Raw genomic sequence first — 20,065 nt, 5'->3', positions numbered from 1 at the left:
CAAGAACACTTAGAAACTATTTCAAAACTGAAATTCTTTATTCTCCTTTAAAAAAAGAACCGCAAATGTACATTTTTCCCATGCCAGATGCATTAGCTTCTCAAAAAAAAAGTTATATAAAGAGAAAGTGTAATTTGAGTATAAAGTCCACAGAAAGAGTTAGAAAGTTATTTTAAACAAAAACATCACATTGTACCCTTATCTGCATGAAAAAATGCATAATAAAAAGGAACGCAAATTTCCTGACCTGACTGAATGCTCACTGTTCTCAAAATCACATTAAAATTATGAAGATAAACACTCTGAGACTGAAAGAGAAGCCAAGAGAAGAACATGAGCTTCCACTCAGCAGGTTGTCCCACCGGCTGGGTGACAATGACAGGAAGGACTTCACAAAACCCTTCCAGAAAACAGTATCGTCTTATTTAACCCACATGTAGACACAGTGATCCCATCGTTTGTCGGAGAGTTAACAATACATTCATTTTTAAGTATTTTTCTTCTCGACAGGAAGCCCAGGTATTTTCTGAAGATGGATTCTTGGCCTATCAGTGAATGGATTTGGCCTTGCTCCCTAAAACACACCTTCCTCCCACCCTTGCTTGCCTCACACCTATATGTCCTTCAACACCCAACTCAGGTGTCACCCTCTCCAGCCTGTGTTAAATGTCCTTCCTCTATATTGCCATAGTGACCTGTCCTTGGACCTAGTCATATGACCCACTTAACAAATATTCACTGAGTGTCTCCTCGGGGTGTCAGCCACCAGTTTGAGGTGTTGAGGGTACAGCACAAAATTCTAAACCATCTCTCGACACGCATTCTTGTGCAGGAAGACAAAAATTAACATAATAAGTACGGTTTATGGAGCCTTAGAAAGTGATGAGTGTCGGGAAAGAAGAAAAACCGTAGAACCCAATAAGGGGCATCAAGAATGCTGGCAGGCGGTGGGGCTGCAGTTTTAAATAAGATCTCACTGACATTTGGGCAAAGACTTAAAAGTGGTAAGAGAGGAAACCCTGGGGCTCCTGGAGAAAACATTTCAACAAAGAGAAGAGTCAGAGCAGAGGCTCTTGGCAAAGTGTTGCTGGCCTTGCAAAGTAGATCGCTGAGTCTGGGATGGCCTGATTAAGGGCGGCTGTAGATGATGAGGTCAGAGAGGCGATGGGGAATGCATCATGAACAGACACGAAGACCACTGAAAAGTTCTGATGCTGAGGGTGATGGGAGGGCACTTGGGGGGTTCTGAGCACAAAGTCCATGACCTGTTTGAGGTTTGAATAGCCTCACTCTGACTGCAGTGGGCAAAGGAAGAAGTCGGATGGCCAGGGGAGGCCATGGAAACAGCCCAGGAAGGAGGTGACGATAGCCTGAATGATAGTGGGAACAGTGAAGACAATGAAAAGGGATCTGATCCTGGACATATTCAGAAAATGGCTGTTGGAAGACAGAAAAAATGGGATTTGTTAACAGATCGCAGGTAGGAGATGCGAAAGTCAAAATAAGGCTGCGTCAGGATCGCAGGTAGGAGATGCGAAAGTCAAAATAAGGCTGGGTGTTTGGTCTGAGCTTGCGGGACAAATGGAGTTGCAAGAAATTACCATAGTACTCAGGACACCACAGTACAGCCATTGTTTTGTTTCGTCTGTGCGCTCCATTCACCCTTGGGCGTCTTGAGGGCAAGAACTACTTTCTAATCATGTAGAAAATGGCAGTGCTCACCCTTGTTTGGTTCTCCACTGCTCTGAGCACATGGAAGGATTACACTTCCTTCCCCACCTTGCTGTGGGTAATGGGGTGTAGCTGCAAGTGTTAGACGTTACTTCGGCGTTGGGCATTTAATTGCTCTTGTAGGATCCTTACTGCTTTCCTCCTTGTCCCAGTGACTGACTCATACGTTCAGGTAGTACAGGCGGGCTTCCTGAGTGACTCTGCGGAGAGGATCCCCCAATCACCTCTGTGAAACGCGACTTTTAAGCAAGAAACACTACTTTGTCCCGTGAAGACACTGATACTGTGTTGCTGTCTGTTTCTAACCAACTCTAATACAATCCAAAGCCAGACACAAGTAAGTCAGTAAATACTTTCTGAATGAGTGAATGATTACATTAACCCCTTTATCCTTGATTTGCTCCATATTACAAGTGCAAATTGTACCAATAACTCAGTCGTACATATTAGAGATAGAAGAAAGTCTGTATGGGTGGTTCAGCTGCCATATAAAGCGTACCATTGCCATCACCACACCCATGGGGTGGTACTGTTGAACGGTTACTGGAGCTGAAGCAGAAGAACTACAGGAAAGAAAGTCAAAGAAAACTTCATTTATAGCCAACATCCACTTCACTTTGTCCCCTTCAATCAATGATCCCTGTAGGACACCGAACTGATGCCCCGGGAGATGTCTGAATGTCCATCTTTGCTGGAAGCAGAGGCACTGATGGTCATGTCTCATCCAGTGACACAACCATGTAAGACAGGCGATTTCTCTCCATTTCCTCCAGCTTCCACAAGCTGAGGCGGGGCTCACTTGCAAGGTTCTCTCTTCCCTCCTCTGCACACCCAGTTAGCATTTCCTTTGATCACAATTTTCTCAGCCCCGTGCAATCCCTGGCAGTGTCCCTGGGTGGCTATTTCTAAACAGCATAAAACACACATTCTGTCAATCCTCATTCGTGGTCGTCGTGTTCTATAAAGTCACGGGAAATGCTCAGTTAGCAAATACTAAACCATTGCTTCCAGGGGAAACAAGTGTTGGGCTTCTGAGAGCCTCTGATCACAACATCTTTGTCAACTGATCAAGATGTAACCTTGTTTTATGTGCGCTTCCGTTTAAAGATGCCTTCTTTAATATATATGGCTGGTTCATTAACACAGAACTCATGGCCACCAGCGCTACAGCTCACGCTGGAACAAAGCTCATTCAACACATGTTTCCTCGGTAAGGCACATTGCAGCCTCCTTGCACCTGGGAACGCTGGTCAGCATGGCAGCCCAAAGCTGGTGGACCATTTTAAACAGGGAAATCGTCAGGGTGCCTGGGTGGCTCAGTTGGTTAAGCGTCCGACTTCAGCTCAGGTCATAATCTTGCTGTTTGTGGGTTCGAGCCCCACACTGGGCTCTGTGCTGACAGCTCAGAGCCTGGAGCCTGCTTCAGATTCTGTGTCTCCTTCTCTCTCTGCCCTTCCCCCACTCACAGTCTGTCTTTCTCTCTCTCAAAAATAAATAATAAAACATTAAAAAATTTTAAAAAAAGATTTTCAGGAGGATGTGATTTACCTGCAGGTAAGAGGAGCTTAAAAGAAAGGGAAAAACTATCAGTTTCACCAAAAAGCAGAGAGCTGAATCGTGTGGACTGCAGAGGAGTCCCTACCAAGGGGAGGTTCTGTTTGTTTGGCTATTTGGGAGGGGGAGAAGCTGGTCATTATAAAGGCATTCTACTTTTGCTTCACTTGAGTCAAAGCTTGACTTTTTGAGATGGAGAAATACAGATATGTTGTCAAGATTTGTTAAAAGAGATCTTGGCAATGAAATACTGAAAACTGACCTTTAGAGTTGGAATGATGATACAAACCTCTTCTTAGTGCCTGTGACCTTGTGATTCGTAAAAGGAAATACATATTTGGTCTTTGTACACTTCTGACACAGAACGCCTAAAACCCTAGAAATTTCCTGTGAGGAGGGCAATAAAGTTGTCTTTTGTTATGTTAATCAGGTGACTCCAGGAAGACACCGAAGGCTGAGGGCTGGTTGCCAGGGGAACCAACCACATGACTGGAGAGGAGGGGAACTTACAGCCCCTATCCCCCAACCTCCTGGGAGGAGAGAGGGGCTGGAGGTTGAATCAGTCCCAAATGGCCAATGATTTAATCAGTGCTGCCTGTGTAGTGAAGCCTCCCTAAAAATCCGAAGGACCGAGTTGGGAGAAATTCCAGTTTGGTAAACAGGTGGACATTCAGGGAGAGTGGTGTGCCTGGAGAGGGCATGAAACCCCATGTCCTTTCCTCACACCTTGCCTTCCTTCTGGTTGTTACTGAGTTATATCCTCCTATAATAAATATATGATCTATTAAGTAAACTGCTTCTCTGAGTTCTGCAAGCCACTCTACAAATTAATCGGATCCAAGGAGAGCGTGGTTGTTGGAGCCTCCTATCCATGGCCAGTGGGTCAGAAGCACGGGTGAACTTAAATGGGCATCTGAAGAGGCAGGTGGTCTTGTGAGACTGAGCCCTTAAGCTGTGGGATCTGATACTATCTCTGGATAGGTGAGGTCAGAATTGCGTTGAGTTATAGGACACCCAGCTGGTGTTGGAAAATTGTTGGTAGGGGCCAACACCCCTCCAAGGCTGGAATTGGTCTTCTTACGCCTTAGCCAGTCAATCCAAAAAAGGTGTCAATTAAGTATCTGTGGCCCTCTTAACAAGATTAATTATTTCACTAAAAACAAAAATGACCCAAGCAACCTCTAAGGGCCGGAAAGTATGCCAGGCTTCAGGCACCCAAAACTGTCTAAGAGACATGACCTGTGGTTATAGAGCTCATGGCCGAGTGCAGAACTTGGACCCTCAAGCAAATGATTATCAAATGTGATGAGTGCTATAAGGGGCACGTCCAGATTGCTACAGGAGCAAAATGGAAGGAGGGATTCATTTGGTCCAAAGGGGGTAGGAAATGTCTCACAAGGAAGTGGCTTTAAACCCACACCAAGGGGATTACAGGAGCTTGGCAGATGGAAAAGTGCAGGAAGGTCATTCCAGGCAGAGAGCAAACTGTAAGCAAAGGCCTGAGGCACAGCTTTCCCTGGTGTCTTCAGGAACAGGAAGCAGCACCAGATGGCTGAGCCGGCAGGGGTGAGGCATGGGGGCAGGCTGGAGCAGGTCGGGAAAGGTCTCAATTATCAGGATACGGGACTTGGCTACCATCCCCAGAAGAGCAATGAGCTACCAAAGGTTTCAAGCCAAGGAATAACACTTTCCCACCAGTGTTCCAGAAGATAACTCTGCTGGCCATCCGGAGGATGACCTGGAGAAGAGAGACACAGGAGGAAGGCAAATCTCTTACAAAACCCAGGTTAAAACTAACAAGGATTTGAACCAGGGCAGAGGCACGGCCGTGAGAGGCAGGTTAGCTGTAGGACTATGAGGGCTGACCAGATGTGCAGAGCGAGGAGGAGGGGCGTGGTGAAAATGCTTGCAGTTTCTCTCAGGAACTGGATGGAGTCTATTAATTAAAATCAGCAAGGGGCGCCTGGATGGCTCAGTCGGTTAAGCGTCCAACTTCGGCTCAGGTCACGATCTCGCGGTTCGTGAGTTCGAGCCCCGCGTCAGGCTCTGTGCTGATGGCTCAGAGCCTGGAGCCTGTTTCGGATTCTGTGTCTCCCTCTCTCTCTGACCCTCCCCCATTCATGCTCTGTCTCTGTCTCAAAAATAAAATAAATTTTTTTAATCAGCAAGTAGGTATCAAGACTGGGGCCCTTTAGAACGGGTTTGGTGGGGAAGACGATGGCATCAGTATTGAACACATCTAATTTGGGATTCTGTGCGTCAGCTAGAAAAGGAGACCTGTGTGCATATCTGGCCTGGCTTCGCGGTCCACCGGAGTTATAAATCAGATGGCTAGGCTGAGGTCCTTGAGGGCTACAACGGGGCAAACAGGGACAGGGCCAGGAACATCAGATCATAGGTAAAGAACTGAAAGTAAATGAGGTGCAGGGCACCTGGGTGGCTTAGTCGGTTAACGGTCCAATTTCTGCTCAGGTCACAATCTCACAGTTCTCGAGTTCAAGCTCCACGTCAGACTCTCTGCTGCCAGCACGGAGCCTGCTTCGGCTCCTCTCTCTCCCTCTCTCTCTCTGCCCCTCCCCTGCTCTCTCTCTCTCTCAAAAATAAATACATAAACATTTAAAAAAAAAAAGAAAAAGGAAAGTAAATGAGGTGCGATTGCCAGAAATGAGCATGACCTTCACACTTTCAGGTATTTCTACAAAATGCCTGAGGAGTGGGCCCTCACTTCCTTACATACATGTACAAATGAATGCACATGTACATATGCACACATGTGCACACATCATATGCACACACACCCCAGGAGGAAAACACAGCCTTTCAGCAGGAGGAGCCGCACAGCCCAGTGAGTCAGCCTGGGTCTCTCCAGGAACTTTTGGGAGTAGAACAACCCTTTGTACACACTTGTAGGACAACTGGGTGAACAGAACCGTCCTACCGCCAGGGCTCACGGGCATACAGCCCGTCCTAGTTTCCAAAGCCCTGACATTCTCACCGCAGCCACAGAACACTCCTGTGCAGCGTCACCATCTCTAAATAAGGAAACTGAGAGCCCAAGAGATGTAATGACCAGGAGCGAGGTCTCCTGACTGTGGCAGGCGGTTCCCACCGGGGCAGGATGGAATACAGTGAGTACAGTAAATGCAAACGAAGCCCGGCATCTTCCCCAACATGGGGCATCGCTGTCTTTATGCCGCTCCCCCCCCCACACACCAGCCAGTTCCAGCTCTCCAGCCCCCTGGGGCCCCTGTTTCAAAGCAGAGCTGGGCAGAGCTAACCACACATCCGTCAGGCCAGGAAGTGCAGAGGAACGTACAGCCCAAGAGAGAGTGAATCTGAGCATCCGCCTGACAGAGAAGATGAGAACGAGAACAGATTTGTGTCAAACTGAAAGAGAAGAAACAGGAGTGCAGCAACATCTTTTTGCAGCCAGTTACCAAAGGGGTCCAGGCTTGTGACAATCACAGGCCCCAGCGGCCAGAAGACACCAACCTCCAGCTGCCTCTGGTCACTCAGCAGGCAGTCCAGCAGCACAGGCTCGCACCTCCTGAGTAGTGTTTCCCAACGGGGAGCATCCCCCACGCCGCTGCCCTCTGACCACAAGGGGACCAGGGGGCAGGAGGAGGCAGTGTCCACGTCCGGTAAAGAACGCGTCTCACACTCCAGCCGGGGGCTGCCTGCTGCCATCTGGGCAGGGTCGGCCAGGCTCTGAGCAGCCTTGACGTTGAAGTGGGGAGAGAGAAGTCGAGGGTGTGCGTGGGGCCTGTCCAAGCTGGCGTCCTTGGCTTCCGTCTCCACGGGGCTCTGACAAGGGGCCTCAGCATCTCTGGACGGCGGGCAGCCTTCCGCTTCCCCACGTTCCCCAGCAGAGCTGAGCGAGAGCCGTATGAAGCTAAAGCTGGAGGTGAAGCCATCCTGAGAGGCGGCTGGGGCAGAGGGGACCCTGGGGCCACTTTCAAGGTTGTACCTGCTGCCATTCCCCTCCTCTGAGGACAGACAGCCTTTTGTCCAGGTGCCCTTTGCTCTTTCACCGCCGGCAGCTTCCCGGCCAGGGCCTGGGGCCTCAGAACTGTCCATGGGTGGGAGCGCCCCCTGCCACCCAGTGTCCCCAGGGCCACACGACCTGGTAAGCCTGGCAGGTAGTTTGGTGTCAGCTCTGAGCTGAATCCCAAAGAGCCCCGAGGGTCCCCTCACAGCGGTTAGAGCCAGGCCTGGGTGGCCCACAATGGTCAGAGACGAGGCTGCTGGGCTCCCAACAGAGGGGCCTCGCCACTGGCCTCCAAGTTCAAGGCCACAGTGTCTGGCCCTGGACTCAGACTGGAGGGACTCCTCCCCGCACGCCGCTCCCTGGGCCCGTAACGGAGTGGCCACTGCTGGGTAGAGGAACCCAATCCGGGGCCCAGCTGTGCCTCTCATGTAGCCCGGCCTCCGTGCCAGCCGCCTCCTCCGAAAAGACGCTGCAGGTGGTAAGCAATCCCGGCTGCCTGGGAGGAAGAGAGAAAACAGCACCATAAACATGCAAATCTCACTGGCTCAGCTGGAACTGCATTTGGAGAGCATCCTAGGTTTAGAGGTCACCGCTCTGTGCATCTGTCAAAGAAGATGCTGGCTCAGTGGTCACGGGGCCAACCCGGGACGAAAATTCTGATGATTCCCTCCAAGTGCTTGCCTCAAACGTGCAGAAGCAACACAGCATCTCAGCTCTTCTGTTTAGCAGAGCAGCTGGCGTTGCTTTGAGTTTTGCCAGCACGTCAGCAGGCCCAGTGGAGACACAACCTCGGCGGCTCCTTCAGAACCCCTCCGGCATCTCGCCTGTTGGGCTTTTAGGCACATCAGCCCTTTTATCCCAGAGTGGGCCTGGAAAGCAAGCGATTGGAAAGCAAATGCCAGCACGCTCCTCAAAGTAGATGCGATCACTTATTCTAGCTACTTATTGAACAGTATGTGAGTTTTCACTATCTGAGCTGTCCATGTCCCCCGTGCCTCTGGACCATGGAGAGCCAGCTGGGACACAGCTTATCCCCATCAGTTCCTCTCACACAGTGGATCACAGGAGGCCCTGCCTGACATGCTCTACAAACCAGCTCTGCAAAAGGAACAGAAACGGTAAAAAACGCTAACACCTCACAGGCGGGATCATAGAGCAGATGAGAACATAGACTCAGGCACCTCACTGCCTGGCTCAAAACCCGGCTGTGCCTTTGCTGGCTGTGACCTTCCACAAGTTACTTAACCTCTCTGTGCCTCAGTTGGCTTATCAGGAAAATGGAGATATCAATAGTACCTGTCTCATCACAGGGTGGTTTGTGAGCATTTAACTAAATGAGTTACTATGTCGAGACAGCCTAGAACAGCACTTGCCACTGGTAGTAAGTATGATAAAGGGCTGCTTATTATTTTTACATTGCATAGGATGTTGTTACTCATAATAAGTACATCATCCACATTCATTTCACTTGCTCCCTACCAAAATCCTGTGAATCAACCAAACCAGGAATTATAATTTTCTTTTTACAGTTAAGCACACTGACACACGGAGAAATGGATATTCCAGAAACTCCTGCAAGTGACTGAGTGGCCAATGTCAAAGTCTCCCGATTCTCCAGGCCCACACGGTGCTGTCATCGGGCTCTCTGCCACAGCATGAATCAGATGAGATGCAAAGCATACAGGTAACACCAGGCAATACTTGAGCACAGTTGTAGGTATACTACAGTCTGTGGTGAGGAGTGAAACACAGCTTCACACCAGGCCCACGCATCCTGCTCTGCCCCCAGAGCATGGACAGGTCCAGGATCTTTGTCATGGTAAACGGAAAGTGCTAGGCATTTAGGCTCTCCCTGTGTTATGATCGTGGCACACACCAGTCTTTGGAATGGGTGTCAGTGATAATCCCTGGGGACATGAGCGCAATGACCCATGGGCCACCTGTTCCCTGAATTTGAGCATCAAAGGACAAGAGAGCCCAAGACGTGTTCAGCCAGTGTCTTCTCTTGCCAACCGGGCGTGCCAACTGCCTGGTCTGGGGGAAGGGCTAATACCACCCGTGTCCATAGGATTCTGGAAGCTGGCAGTGAAGGGAGGAATGTAAGGGCTATGAGGGTGGGAGAGGAAGTCAGGGTAAAGGAAGGAAGTATGTAACATACAACCCTAGGAGCGTGATACCATTTTCATTTTATAAATAATAAAATTAAAGCTCAGAATTTTAATTCGCCCCAGAACTCCCAGATCATAGCTTACCAAAGCCTGTTTTGCTCATTACAAGACAATAAACCAGCACAATGCCCTGCATTTAAGTTGCTTGATAAAAGGCGAATGAATTAATGGATGCATGGATGAAGGGAGGGAGGGATGCATGAACGAAGGCCTATCTGGTTCTAAAACACATGCTCTTCCTATACCCTTTGCCTCCAAGTATATCACTTAGGATGAGAACTTGAAATGACAGGAAGTCAGAAGAAAGATTGACTTTCTTTTTCTTGACAGAGGGCATGCAAAGTTGGAATCAGTAGAAATGGACATGATGAAAATGTACAGAAAATGTATAGAAGGAATCATTAATAGGCCAAACTGGACCACCCATTCTGATGGTTACTATCAAAAAAAAAAAAAAAAGAAAGAAAGAAAAAAGAAAAAGAAAAAGAAAAAGAAAGAACACCAACAGGGATTAAGGAGGGCACTTGTGATGAGCACTGGGTCATGTATGGAAGTATTAAATCACTATATTGCATACCTGAGACTAATATTACACTGTAGGTTAACTAACTGGAATTTAAATTAAAACTTAAAAAAAATCACGACTTTGAAAATAATTTTTAAAAATCAGAAAATAACAAATGTTGATTAGAAGGTAGAAAAACTGCACCTAGCGTGTGCTGTTGGTGGGAATGTAAAATGTTTTCAGTGCAGCTGAAAATAGCATGGTAGTTCCTCAAAAAGTTAAAAATAGAATCACTACATGGTCCAGAAATTCCACTTCTCGTTATCTGTCCACAAGAATTGAAAGCAGAGTCGCAAAGAGATATCTGTACAGCCATGTTCGTAGCAGCAGGATTCACAACAGCCAAAGGTAGAAGCAACCTAAGTATTGAGGAATGCATAAACAAAATGTGGTCAATTCATACAATGGAATAGTATTCAGCCTTAAAAAGGGAAGAAGTTCTGACACAGGCTATACAGCTTGGACGAATCTTGAGGCCATCATGCTAAATGAAATAAGCCAGTCACAAAAGGACAAATACTAAATACTGTATTTACATACATATATAAATTTATATACGGTGTCTAGAGCAGTCAAATTCACAGAGATAGAGAGTAGAATGGTGGTGGCCAGGGGCTGGGGAAGAGGGGGTTGGTGTTTCCTGGGGACAGAGTTTCAGTCTGGAAGACAAAAAAGTTCTAGTGGCAGATGGGGCTATAGCTGCCCAACAATGTGAATGCCATTGAATTATACACTTAATAAAAATGGCTAAGAGGGTAGGGGCGCCTGGGTGGCTCAGTTGGCTAAGCCTCTGACTTCAGCTCAGGTCATGATCTCATGGTTTGTGAGTTCAAGCCCCATGTCAGGCTCTCTGCTGTCAAGGTGGAGCCTACTTCAGATCCTCTGTCCCCTTCTCTCTCTGCTCATGCTCCCCAGCTCATGCTCTCTCTCTCTCTCTCTCTCTCTCAAAAATAAACATTTTTAAAAAATGGCTAAGAGGGTAAATTTTATGTTCTATGTATTTATCCCAATTAAAATTTTTTTAAATGTTTAAAGAGGTCAAATTGGATCACCATGCTATGTGGCCCAAAGGGCCATTCTCTCCCTCAGGGGTGTCACCATCTGAGGATGTCCCCTGCATGTTAGGGCCCCAATCACAAGAAGAAGAGGATTCACGGGGCCGTGGGAGCTCAGGAGGGAGCAGGGGTTGGCTAAAAAGAGGGGCTAACTCTCATATGCCCATACAGTGAATCCCAAAGGCAGTAGGGAGAACACTGAATTCTGGCTCCAATTACCAACAGAAAACAACTCAGCAATTTCCTACCTTGAGAAAGGAGTCCTGTGATACCTATATTGTCTTCTGGTTTAAAAAGACTTTTAACTATTTTTTTTTAATGCAAGGTAATTGTCTCCCAGATAACCCTTCTAAAGTCGAAACAGCGATGCCAAGGGGAAAATAATTTCTTTGAAATGTCATTTCTTTTACAGCTAGATGAGCCTTTTCTAAAGCTACTCAACCGAGGGTTCTGAAATCCCCCTAAGCCAGGTTACAGATGCTGCACAAAGCAGCTACCGGATGGGAACCCACATTCCTACTGGGTTCTGGTGAGATGTCAGGGGGCCACCGTGCCGCATGAACAACAAGCCAAGAAGACCAGACGTGAGAAAAATGCTCACCAAATGTGGGGATGAGAGAGGAGGGCCTGGTGTGTGGATGGCCCAGCTCCTGCACCCACCGGACCACTCATACATCCCATCTCCCAGCGTGGGCCTTCTCAGAGGGCAGCCCAAGAGGCAGGGACCACCACATTCTATGAACGCTAACCCTCAGGAGAGCCGGATCTGGAGGGCACTTCTGGAATGAGCTAGAAGGATTAGAAGAAACCCACCTTGGGCAGATGGCAGCTCTGAAACTTCTAGAAAAGACCCCCAGTTCCCTGTATGCGAAGTCCCCTTTTTTCACTTTTTTTTTTCAATTTTTATTTTTTGAAGAAATGTATGATGTCCCCTCTGGCGAGAAATCAATGATTACCATATATCCAGGCTGAGATACTACATCTTAGATTTGTTCAAACCCAAGCCCTCCATCATGCCCTGCCTGCAGTTAAGGAAGGGTTGTGACACATTCAGACCTTGGAGGACAACATTCGTTCCCAACACCTAACTTCAGGGTGGAGCGGGCAGGAAGTAAAACATGGTAAGGTGCAGGGAGGCCCGAAGTGCACATAGGCTTTGAGAGCTGGCCAGGGAAACCAGCTGTGCCTTCTGTTCTTTCACCCAGAGATGGCTGCATTCTGCCCATCTGGCCCTGGACAGGCTGAGGAGGGAGAGGTGCCTCACGTGGCCTTCTCTGTCCCTCACAGCCTCCCACTCCATAGTAGATGCTGGGGGGAGGAACGCAGACCTGCCGGTCCCTGGTTGTGCAGAACCCCCAACTCCAACCCCTCTCCAGCCCCGTGAGCTCTGGGATTGGAAGCAAGTGAAAGAGAAGAGCTTAGAATAGACCCAGGTGTCAGAAGGCCTCTACACACAGTCCAAATAAGGTGTCTGGAAACATGAGCTTATCTAACTTACAGGGAAAACTGGGGGAAACCTAGGTTAGTCAACCAGTCAGATCAGAGAGAATCCTATCTACCTGTCTCTAGTGCTTTCCTTCTTCCGGACAAATCCTTCCCACCCTTCAGCTTCCAACGCCCTTCCCCATCAGCTCCCTTGTTCTGATCACCCAGTTCACAGGGCTTCAACAACGGTCCACATCACTCCTGCCCCTCTACTAACTAACACCCAGCACTGCTTGCTATTTTCTTCGGTGTATATAAACCATTCCCCTCTTATGCTCTATATAAGCTTCCTGATACCCTTACAATTCCCTAAAAATCCTAGTATACAGAGAAGGCATTCCAATACACATTGGCCAGATAATATTTATTTTTAAATAGGAAATCTAAAATATGTAATTTAAGAAAACACGATACATGTGAATTTACTTGGAAGAACTTAAAACCAAGACCCAAAGTTCAAATCTACATGAAGTGCCCATGTGGGCTTGGGTGAGTCACCAATGATTTGATGATCCCAGGGCCTTGTGGGGAAAGCATGTCTGTCTCCTGAAGAAGAAATACGGGCACTCAGGGCCACTGCTGAGAACACAGAGAATAGTCAGAGAAGAATAGACACATAAGACTTTACAAAACACGACTTGGATAGAAATGTACGGTGTGGAAGCATAAATGAATGTATTCTTCTCGTGGAAAGAATTTTAATCCTATTTGTCATGGTTGAGGCCGAAGTCTTTTCTAAAACATTCAGGTTAACCAAAGATTCTGAATCGTAAAGAAACCACACATCCCTGTGGATTAGCTTGTTTTCAAAGAATCAGAATCCAATCACATACACACTAAAACACAAACACTCTGCTGAGCACGAGTTCATCTTTCTTTGATAGTTCAGAGAGCACTTGAGGATTCAGAAGTGGCTTCGGGTTGTTGTGAGAAGCTTCTAGCAAGCAGGGAGAGTCCTAGTGTGGAATAAATCAACATTTATGGTGCTTCCATTTTAACTGTGCAATCCGTTTTAATACAACAATTCCTTATTGAACACTGGATTCTATGTGGGGTGCGGACGTGAGCAAGACGGCACCCCCACCCCCAACTGTTCGTGACCTAACAGCTTGCAAGGGATGTAAGCCATGTCCCAGGATGGGATGTTATGCTTCCATCACGGAAGAGGGAGAACTCAATCTGACATTAGATGAATGGGGTAATCTAGTTGGCTTTGTTGGTTTACCTCACAGTTCTTTGCCCTTCAGCAAAGCAGAGACTCTATGAACTCCAGAACACTCCTGAATTCGTGTCACCCCAAACATCTCTTGGGACTGGCTAGAAGAAGGGTGATTTAGAGGCCTCTGGGACACAGGGCAACTCTAAGGAGCAGGTCTGTGCTGTGGTGTGAGACCTTCTTCCTCCCACCTCCCTTGCAGCTCCCCTGCCTGCTCCTGCTCCCCTCCTTTAAAAAAAAAAAAAAAGTTTATTTATTTTGAGAGAGCGCATGAGCAGAGGAGGGGCAGAGAGAGAGGAGGAGAGAATCCCAAGCAGGCTCGCACTGTCAGTGCAGAGCCCAACGTGGGGCTCGAACCTACAAACCGTGAGATCATGACCTGAGTGGAAATCAAGAGTCAGACACTTGGGGCACCTGGGTGGCTCAGTGGGTTAAGCGTCAGACTTCAGCTCAGGTCACGATCTTGGGGTCTGTGAGTTCAAGTCCCATGTCCAGCTCTGTGCTGACAGCTCAGAGCCTGGAGCCTGCTTTGGATTCTGTGTCTCCTTCTCTCTCCGCCCCTCCCCACTCATGCTCTGTTTCTCTCTATCTCTCAAAAATAAGTAAACATTTAAAACAAAAAAAATTTTTTAAAGAGTCAGACGCTTAGCCAACTGGGCTACCCAGGCACTCCTCCCCTCCTTTACCCTGCACAGACGGGCAGCTCCCTCACCCAACCTCCTGCATGTCTCACTCTGTCTTGATGTCCGCCTCTCAGAGAACCCAAACCCCACCCTAGAGAAAGCACAGCACACAGGTGCACATGGCCCTGTCTGCTTGTGGTTTGCCATCTTTGGGGGAGCAGAGAGAGGAATCAAACGTGCACACAGGTAGGTCTGGCGGCGGGGGGATGGACAGGTCCATGGTGCTGAGCCATGGTGCTGAATGGGGCACCTGGCTTCGTCTGGCGGGGTCTCCGAGTGACATCGGGCTGAGCTTGACAGATGAGCAAGAGGTGTAGAGGTCACAGGGGACGCTGCGGGGAAGAGCCAGAGAGGAAGGAACAAGGCCAGCTGGTGGCGTGGTGTGGAGGACGCTGGTGATGGGCAGGGGCGGGACGGAGCTGGACGCCGCCATGTGTCCTGGCCGCATCCAGCCTGGGCCTTTGCCTGGAGAGGGATGGACAGTCTTTGAACGACCTGAAGCAGGGGAGGGGCATGATCAGATCTGCACGTTTTGACAGATCACTCTGTGGAGAAGGGACCACACGGAAGCGAGAGAGGCCACCAGGAGAACAGTTAGAGGACACCACACAGGAATGCCTGGGTGGCTGAGTCAGTTAAGCAACCAAATCTTGGTTTGGGCTCAGGTCATGACCTTGAGGTTTGTGAGTTCGAGCCCCAAGTCAGGCTCTGTGCTGTCAGCACAGTCTCCCACCCTCCACCACCCTTCCCCAAGCAGTGCGTAGACACACAAACGATCGGGGGCCGAGCGAGTGCTTTTGTCAATGAGTTCTCCCAGCAAAGTTATCACCACAGGCTTGCTGACATGTTGTTCTTCACAAGCTGACACTCTCCATCCCTTTGAAAGACAGATTGTTTTCCTAGATGGGATTGTTCACCAGCTGCTCGTGGTGAGCACAGCCACTTCACCGTGATCTAGCATTTCCATAATCTTCAAAGCCACGTGCACTGCGGGTACAGACAGGTCTGCAGGGCACGGCCCTCGCAGCCAGCCGCTGGGAGTTTGTGACAGCAAAGCTCTGTCTGGTTTCCTATCAGCCTCGTGGTCACCCAGATGCCAGGGTTTGGACTCCCAAGCTGCAGACATCACTTCCTATAATAGCCTCACAGTCAAAAGGGACGGGTTCCACCCAGAATTGTGGCGTAACTGGCAAGAATGTCAGCCCTGACTGAGCCAAGGAAACTGACAAGATGGCACTGCCTGGAACACAGGAGACAGGTATGTGCTAAAAGTACGAAAATGAGCAAAAGAATGATAGACACAGCACAAGCTGGCTGGGGGAGGGGACATGATTCGCGAGGGACTTCAAGGGTAACGTTCCATCGCTGAAGCGGGTGGCAGTTACTTGGGCGCTGACAATATATGCAACCTATGAATAACAGAATTTTTATAACTGTGAGGTAGTCTGTAATGCGTTTTCAGTGCCACAGTCCCTGCCCTCAAGGGGCTCACAGCTCGGTGGACAAGGCAGAAACGTCAACAAGCAGATGCAGAATGGGCCAGAAGCAATCCTACCACAGGAGGGAGGGAAGGGCCTCGTGGAGGAGCTGACCCTGCAGCTGAACTGAAAGACTGAGGCTGCGGAGGCCATAAAGGAGGTGAGGTCACTGTCAGTGGAGGGAAGGAATGGAGGTAACAGCTCAAAGAAGTTCAAAATGTCTGGGGCCCAGGCAGGCATGGCCCCTGTGGAGAAGGAGGCAGACAGCAGGCTGTGAGGAGCCCAGGTGGCAGACAGGTGGGGCTGGGGCCCAAGGCAGGGCCCTGTGCTGGAGAGAAGAGACGGGGAAGCACAGTTGGCTGGTGGAAATCCATAAGAGCCCGTGATGCCACCTAAGGAAGAATTCTGGAAAAAGAGGAAGCTGGGGGAAAGAAGTGACTGGAAATGACTGAGGGTAACCATGTGGGCTCCAGGACGCGTGGGCTGTGGGATATCGGTCTTGCCACGTGCAGCCCGATGTGTCTGGCACCATTCTTGGTGTGTGGACACTAGTCACCTCTTGTCCTCAGTTTTAGCTCTCCAGTGGAAACACTGAATGGTCCCCAAACTTGGCTGCCCAGCAGAGTCACTGGGGTATCCTTCCAAAATTCCAAAGTCCCAAGCTGATGAAATCACAATGTTGAGGCATGAGACTCAGTGCCCCCAGTGGGATTCCAGTGGGAAACCAGGCCTGGGAACCTCTGCTCTAGGAGAAAGTCCTATTTAACATCCTGGTGTGCTCAGAATCCAAATGCGTCATAAACAACGTTCGCCACACCACAGAGAATGTTGCTTTGCAGAATCTTCTCTTTCCCTTCAACTTTTTTGTTTCTTGAAATGTGGCTGTTAGCTGTGAGCCTCTACACGTGGACAAAGTGTGGCTTGAAGTTAAAATATGTCCCCATACATCTGTTCTAAATCTTCTAGCCTGGATAAGGCTCCCACTTTCAGTCAAACAGTGGGAGTCCTGGGCCCCACAACATGCCCTCCCACGAGGAAGGGGCCAGGAGGCAGGCAGCTGCTGTGAGCGGTCTCACTTCACTAAGGCGCAGGGAGGGGAACGGGGGGCCAAACAGCAGGTCAACATTCAGCCCACTCTGGAGTGTAAGGGCCAAAACCCACGCATGCGACATGCAGTGTGGATTCTGGACTAGATCCTGCAACAAAGAAAGGATATTGGTGGAAAATCTGATTTAGATCTGTAGTTTAGTTCGCTGTACCAGTGTCCACTTCTGAGATGTAATAACTGTGCCATGATTATACAAGCTGTTAGCATTAGGGGAAACTGAGGACAAAGAACCCTGTCATGTCTTTGCAACTCTTCTATAAATCTGTAAGTATTCCAAAATAAAAAAAAAAAAAACTTATTTAAAAAACAGGTACACATGTGTGCACACACGGTTTATGGACCTGTACCTTGCACTAGGAAAGGTTATGGACTCTGGAGACAGACTGCTAGAGTTTAGAATGTAGCTCTCCCAGTTCTCGGTGAATGCTGTTCACCAGCCTCTCTGCTTGCATTGTCTTGTTCGCTAAAGGGGGCTCTAGTTCATGGAATTGCTGGAGAGATAGATAAGATTATGAACTTCACTGCCCTATACCACGCCTGGCACAGAGTAACCATTCAAAAGCTGTTTTTATTTTCAATTCAGGAATAAAGGCAAGAATATCATCCTGAAGCAAAGACACCTGGACATGGGCACCTGGAGGCAGAGTTCAAGGCAAATCTAAAGCAAAGCAGCCTCAGGCCTGACTCTAAGCCTTTTTCTGTACTGTTAGTAGACTCCTAGAGGCCAATAGCGATCTGTTCTTTCTCTGTCTCTTTCTGTGTGTGTGTCTCTCTCTCTGTCCTTCCCTGTCTCTCTGTCTTTCTCTTTCTCTTCTCTCTCTGTCTCTCTGTCTCTCTCCCTCTCTCATGCACATGCACACACACACACACACACACACACACACACACACACACACACCATCCAGCACAAAGTCACAACCTATACTCTCTTGCCGACCAATACCTTCCTACCTCTCTGATCCACTTTTCTGTGTTCTGTTTTCTTTTCTTTCTATGCCTGGATTTACTTTCTCCAGCTGAAGCAAGTAGTTGAGGAATTAGCAGCAAGAGATTCACAGACCACGTGAAAGCGTTTGCTCTGAAGTCACTGAACAACCTCTCTCCGCAGTGCTATTAATTCTTATAAACGATTGTCTTTTTCTTTTCATGTAAAGTGCTACTCAAAACTCTGATCGCCATCTGAACCCCCCTCAAGAGTGCTGCTAGCTACAGATGGGTGTCTCTAATGAATTTTTTAACTACTGCCCTAATAAAATATGGATGAACCAGAAGGAGCCCTCTTTGTAGCTGTTATTTCAAAACAACCAAACAACTTAAGTTCCTGCTCTTAGTCGTGCAGCAAAGAGTTGCAAGCTCTCACATGCACCCTAGCAAAAGATCGCTTTTTTTCATGCTAGTCCACCTGCAAAGTTTACAGTTACCTTTTTAATGCCGTATTTTATGCATGGGGCTTATTTTCATGGCTTTCTAAATGCCCCGCTTTGTGTGCCAAATTTGCGATATGTTTATTAAAAAATGATCCCAAATTGTCAGCACTTTGCACATAAGTAGTGCCCTGGAGACTGGAGCGTCTTTCAAGGAAGTCCCTACTTGGCACTAAATTTTTATAATACTCAGAATTTAAGCCCACATCAAAGGTTTGTGCCACTCTAAATGCCTGACCTTAAAAATGATACAATTATAGCATTGCAAATGTACTGCTCAATGACCCTATTAGAAAACAGGAGGAAATTCGGTATTTTTTTCCCCACACTTCACTATGGAAATTTGGTGCACTGGTCCGAGGGAATAAAAGAGAGATCAGCATTATACAACTCCTGTGGCATAAAGATCTGGACTCCATATGCACGCGGCTAGGTGCTGAGGGGGACCTGTATCTCAACCTGGGTCTGAGATGTAAGGAAATATATTTTAATAGAGTATGATTGCCTTTTGTCTACACTTGAGGATTCCTCTTTTATAAAACTTTTCTAGTCTCACTTCATATTGAGATGCTATATATAGCATCCAGGTTTTAAGAGGCCATGACTACATCCAGAAAGCTCAAACCTCTCTGACTCATTCAAATCCAAATGACATTTGGAGTTGATGATAACGAGGCAGGGGTGGACTGGAGGTAACCTTCATGCTACCCACCAATGAAGGGTTTGTCTAAACAGTAATACTTTAACACTAATTTGGAAGATAACACTGGGGAATACTTAGGATATTTAAGAGAACAAACTTTTTTCAAGTATCCATTTACATTCATGCAGTGCAAATTAATTATAAAGAATTCCTGTCTCTTCTTGCCTTTAGAGTGCCCCGTTACTGTGGAATGATCTCGAACAAAGCAATACATTTTACCACTAAGAATAAGCCCCCGCAGATGCTTTGATGCTCAAGTGTCTGAAGCACGCTTTGGTTACAGCAATATGTTTCCACACTGTGGAAAGCGACTAATCACCCTCACTAAACTCCTTTTGAAAGCTTTTGTTCCCAAAGTGGCATATTTTATGATTTTTAAATTATTAAAATGAGATGCTCCCGTCTCCACCAGTCACTCCTCTCAGATAGATACCACATGTGCACTCAGATCAGGGCCATCTGCCAGAGGAGGCAAAGAGCCCGAGGCGCTGGCCGCTCCCCTGAGGGCTAGGATTCGCCTGTGGTGAGGACACAGCCGCGGGTAGCACAGCCGGGCACACCGCCAGACAGCAAGCAGGGGAAGTCACGCCCGCAATCCGAGGCCGTGCTCCCCAGCAGGTGGGTGTGCGTCGGTGAGGGATGGTTGCCCCACTGGGCACACACTCACCGGTAAGCTGCGACAGTGCCCAGCTCTGTGAGCTCAAGTCACCCATGCGACCTGGTGTCCACCATCAACTATCCACCAGAAGACAAGCTACTGCCGAACATCCCCGAGGTGACATGAATGATGTTCTCAAGAGCGTTCTGAAGTTAGACTGCCCCTCTTTGGCTCGTCCAAGGTCACCTTCCCCGAGTCTCAGCTTTCTCATCTGACCCTTCCTTGCAAGGTGCAGGCCCTCGAGAGCCT

At 48.2% G+C, this 20,065-nt stretch overlaps 1 protein-coding gene and 2 long non-coding RNA genes across 7 annotated transcripts in view; 2 read left to right on the top strand and 1 right to left on the bottom strand.

The window, feature by feature from the left end:
* DISC1 (DISC1 scaffold protein) overlaps positions 1-20,065 on the bottom strand; it is a 359,999-nt gene that overhangs the window by 303,658 nt on the left and 36,276 nt on the right. For 3 of the 5 annotated variants that reach the window (XM_060642825.3, XM_060642820.3, XM_060642817.3), the window contains exons 2-3: positions 13,045-13,125; positions 6,778-7,769 (exon numbers count right to left, since the gene is read on the bottom strand). In XM_060642825.3, coding sequence (XP_060498808.3) covers positions 6,778-7,769; positions 13,045-13,125 — 1,073 coding nt within the window. The remainder of the gene's footprint in view (positions 1-6,777; positions 7,770-13,044; positions 13,126-20,065) is intronic. The other 2 variants (XM_060642818.3, XM_060642819.3) reach the window with 2 other exon arrangements.
* LOC144613154 (uncharacterized) lies at positions 56-3,255 on the top strand. The gene is made up of 2 exons (XR_013550448.2): positions 56-1,480; positions 1,525-3,255. It is a non-coding gene; the product is annotated as an uncharacterized LOC144613154 (long non-coding RNA).
* Positions 15,251-18,294, top strand: LOC132685466 (uncharacterized). Its single transcript, XR_009613116.3, has 3 exons — positions 15,251-15,703; positions 15,908-16,083; positions 17,615-18,294. It is a non-coding gene; the product is annotated as an uncharacterized LOC132685466 (long non-coding RNA).

Source organism: Panthera onca, chromosome D2 (assembly GCF_046562875.1).
Source record: "Panthera onca isolate mPanOnc1 chromosome D2, mPanOnc1 haplotype 2, whole genome shotgun sequence".
Classification (NCBI taxonomy): Eukaryota; Metazoa; Chordata; class Mammalia; order Carnivora; family Felidae; genus Panthera; species Panthera onca.
This window is presented reverse-complemented; position numbering and strand designations above follow the sequence as displayed.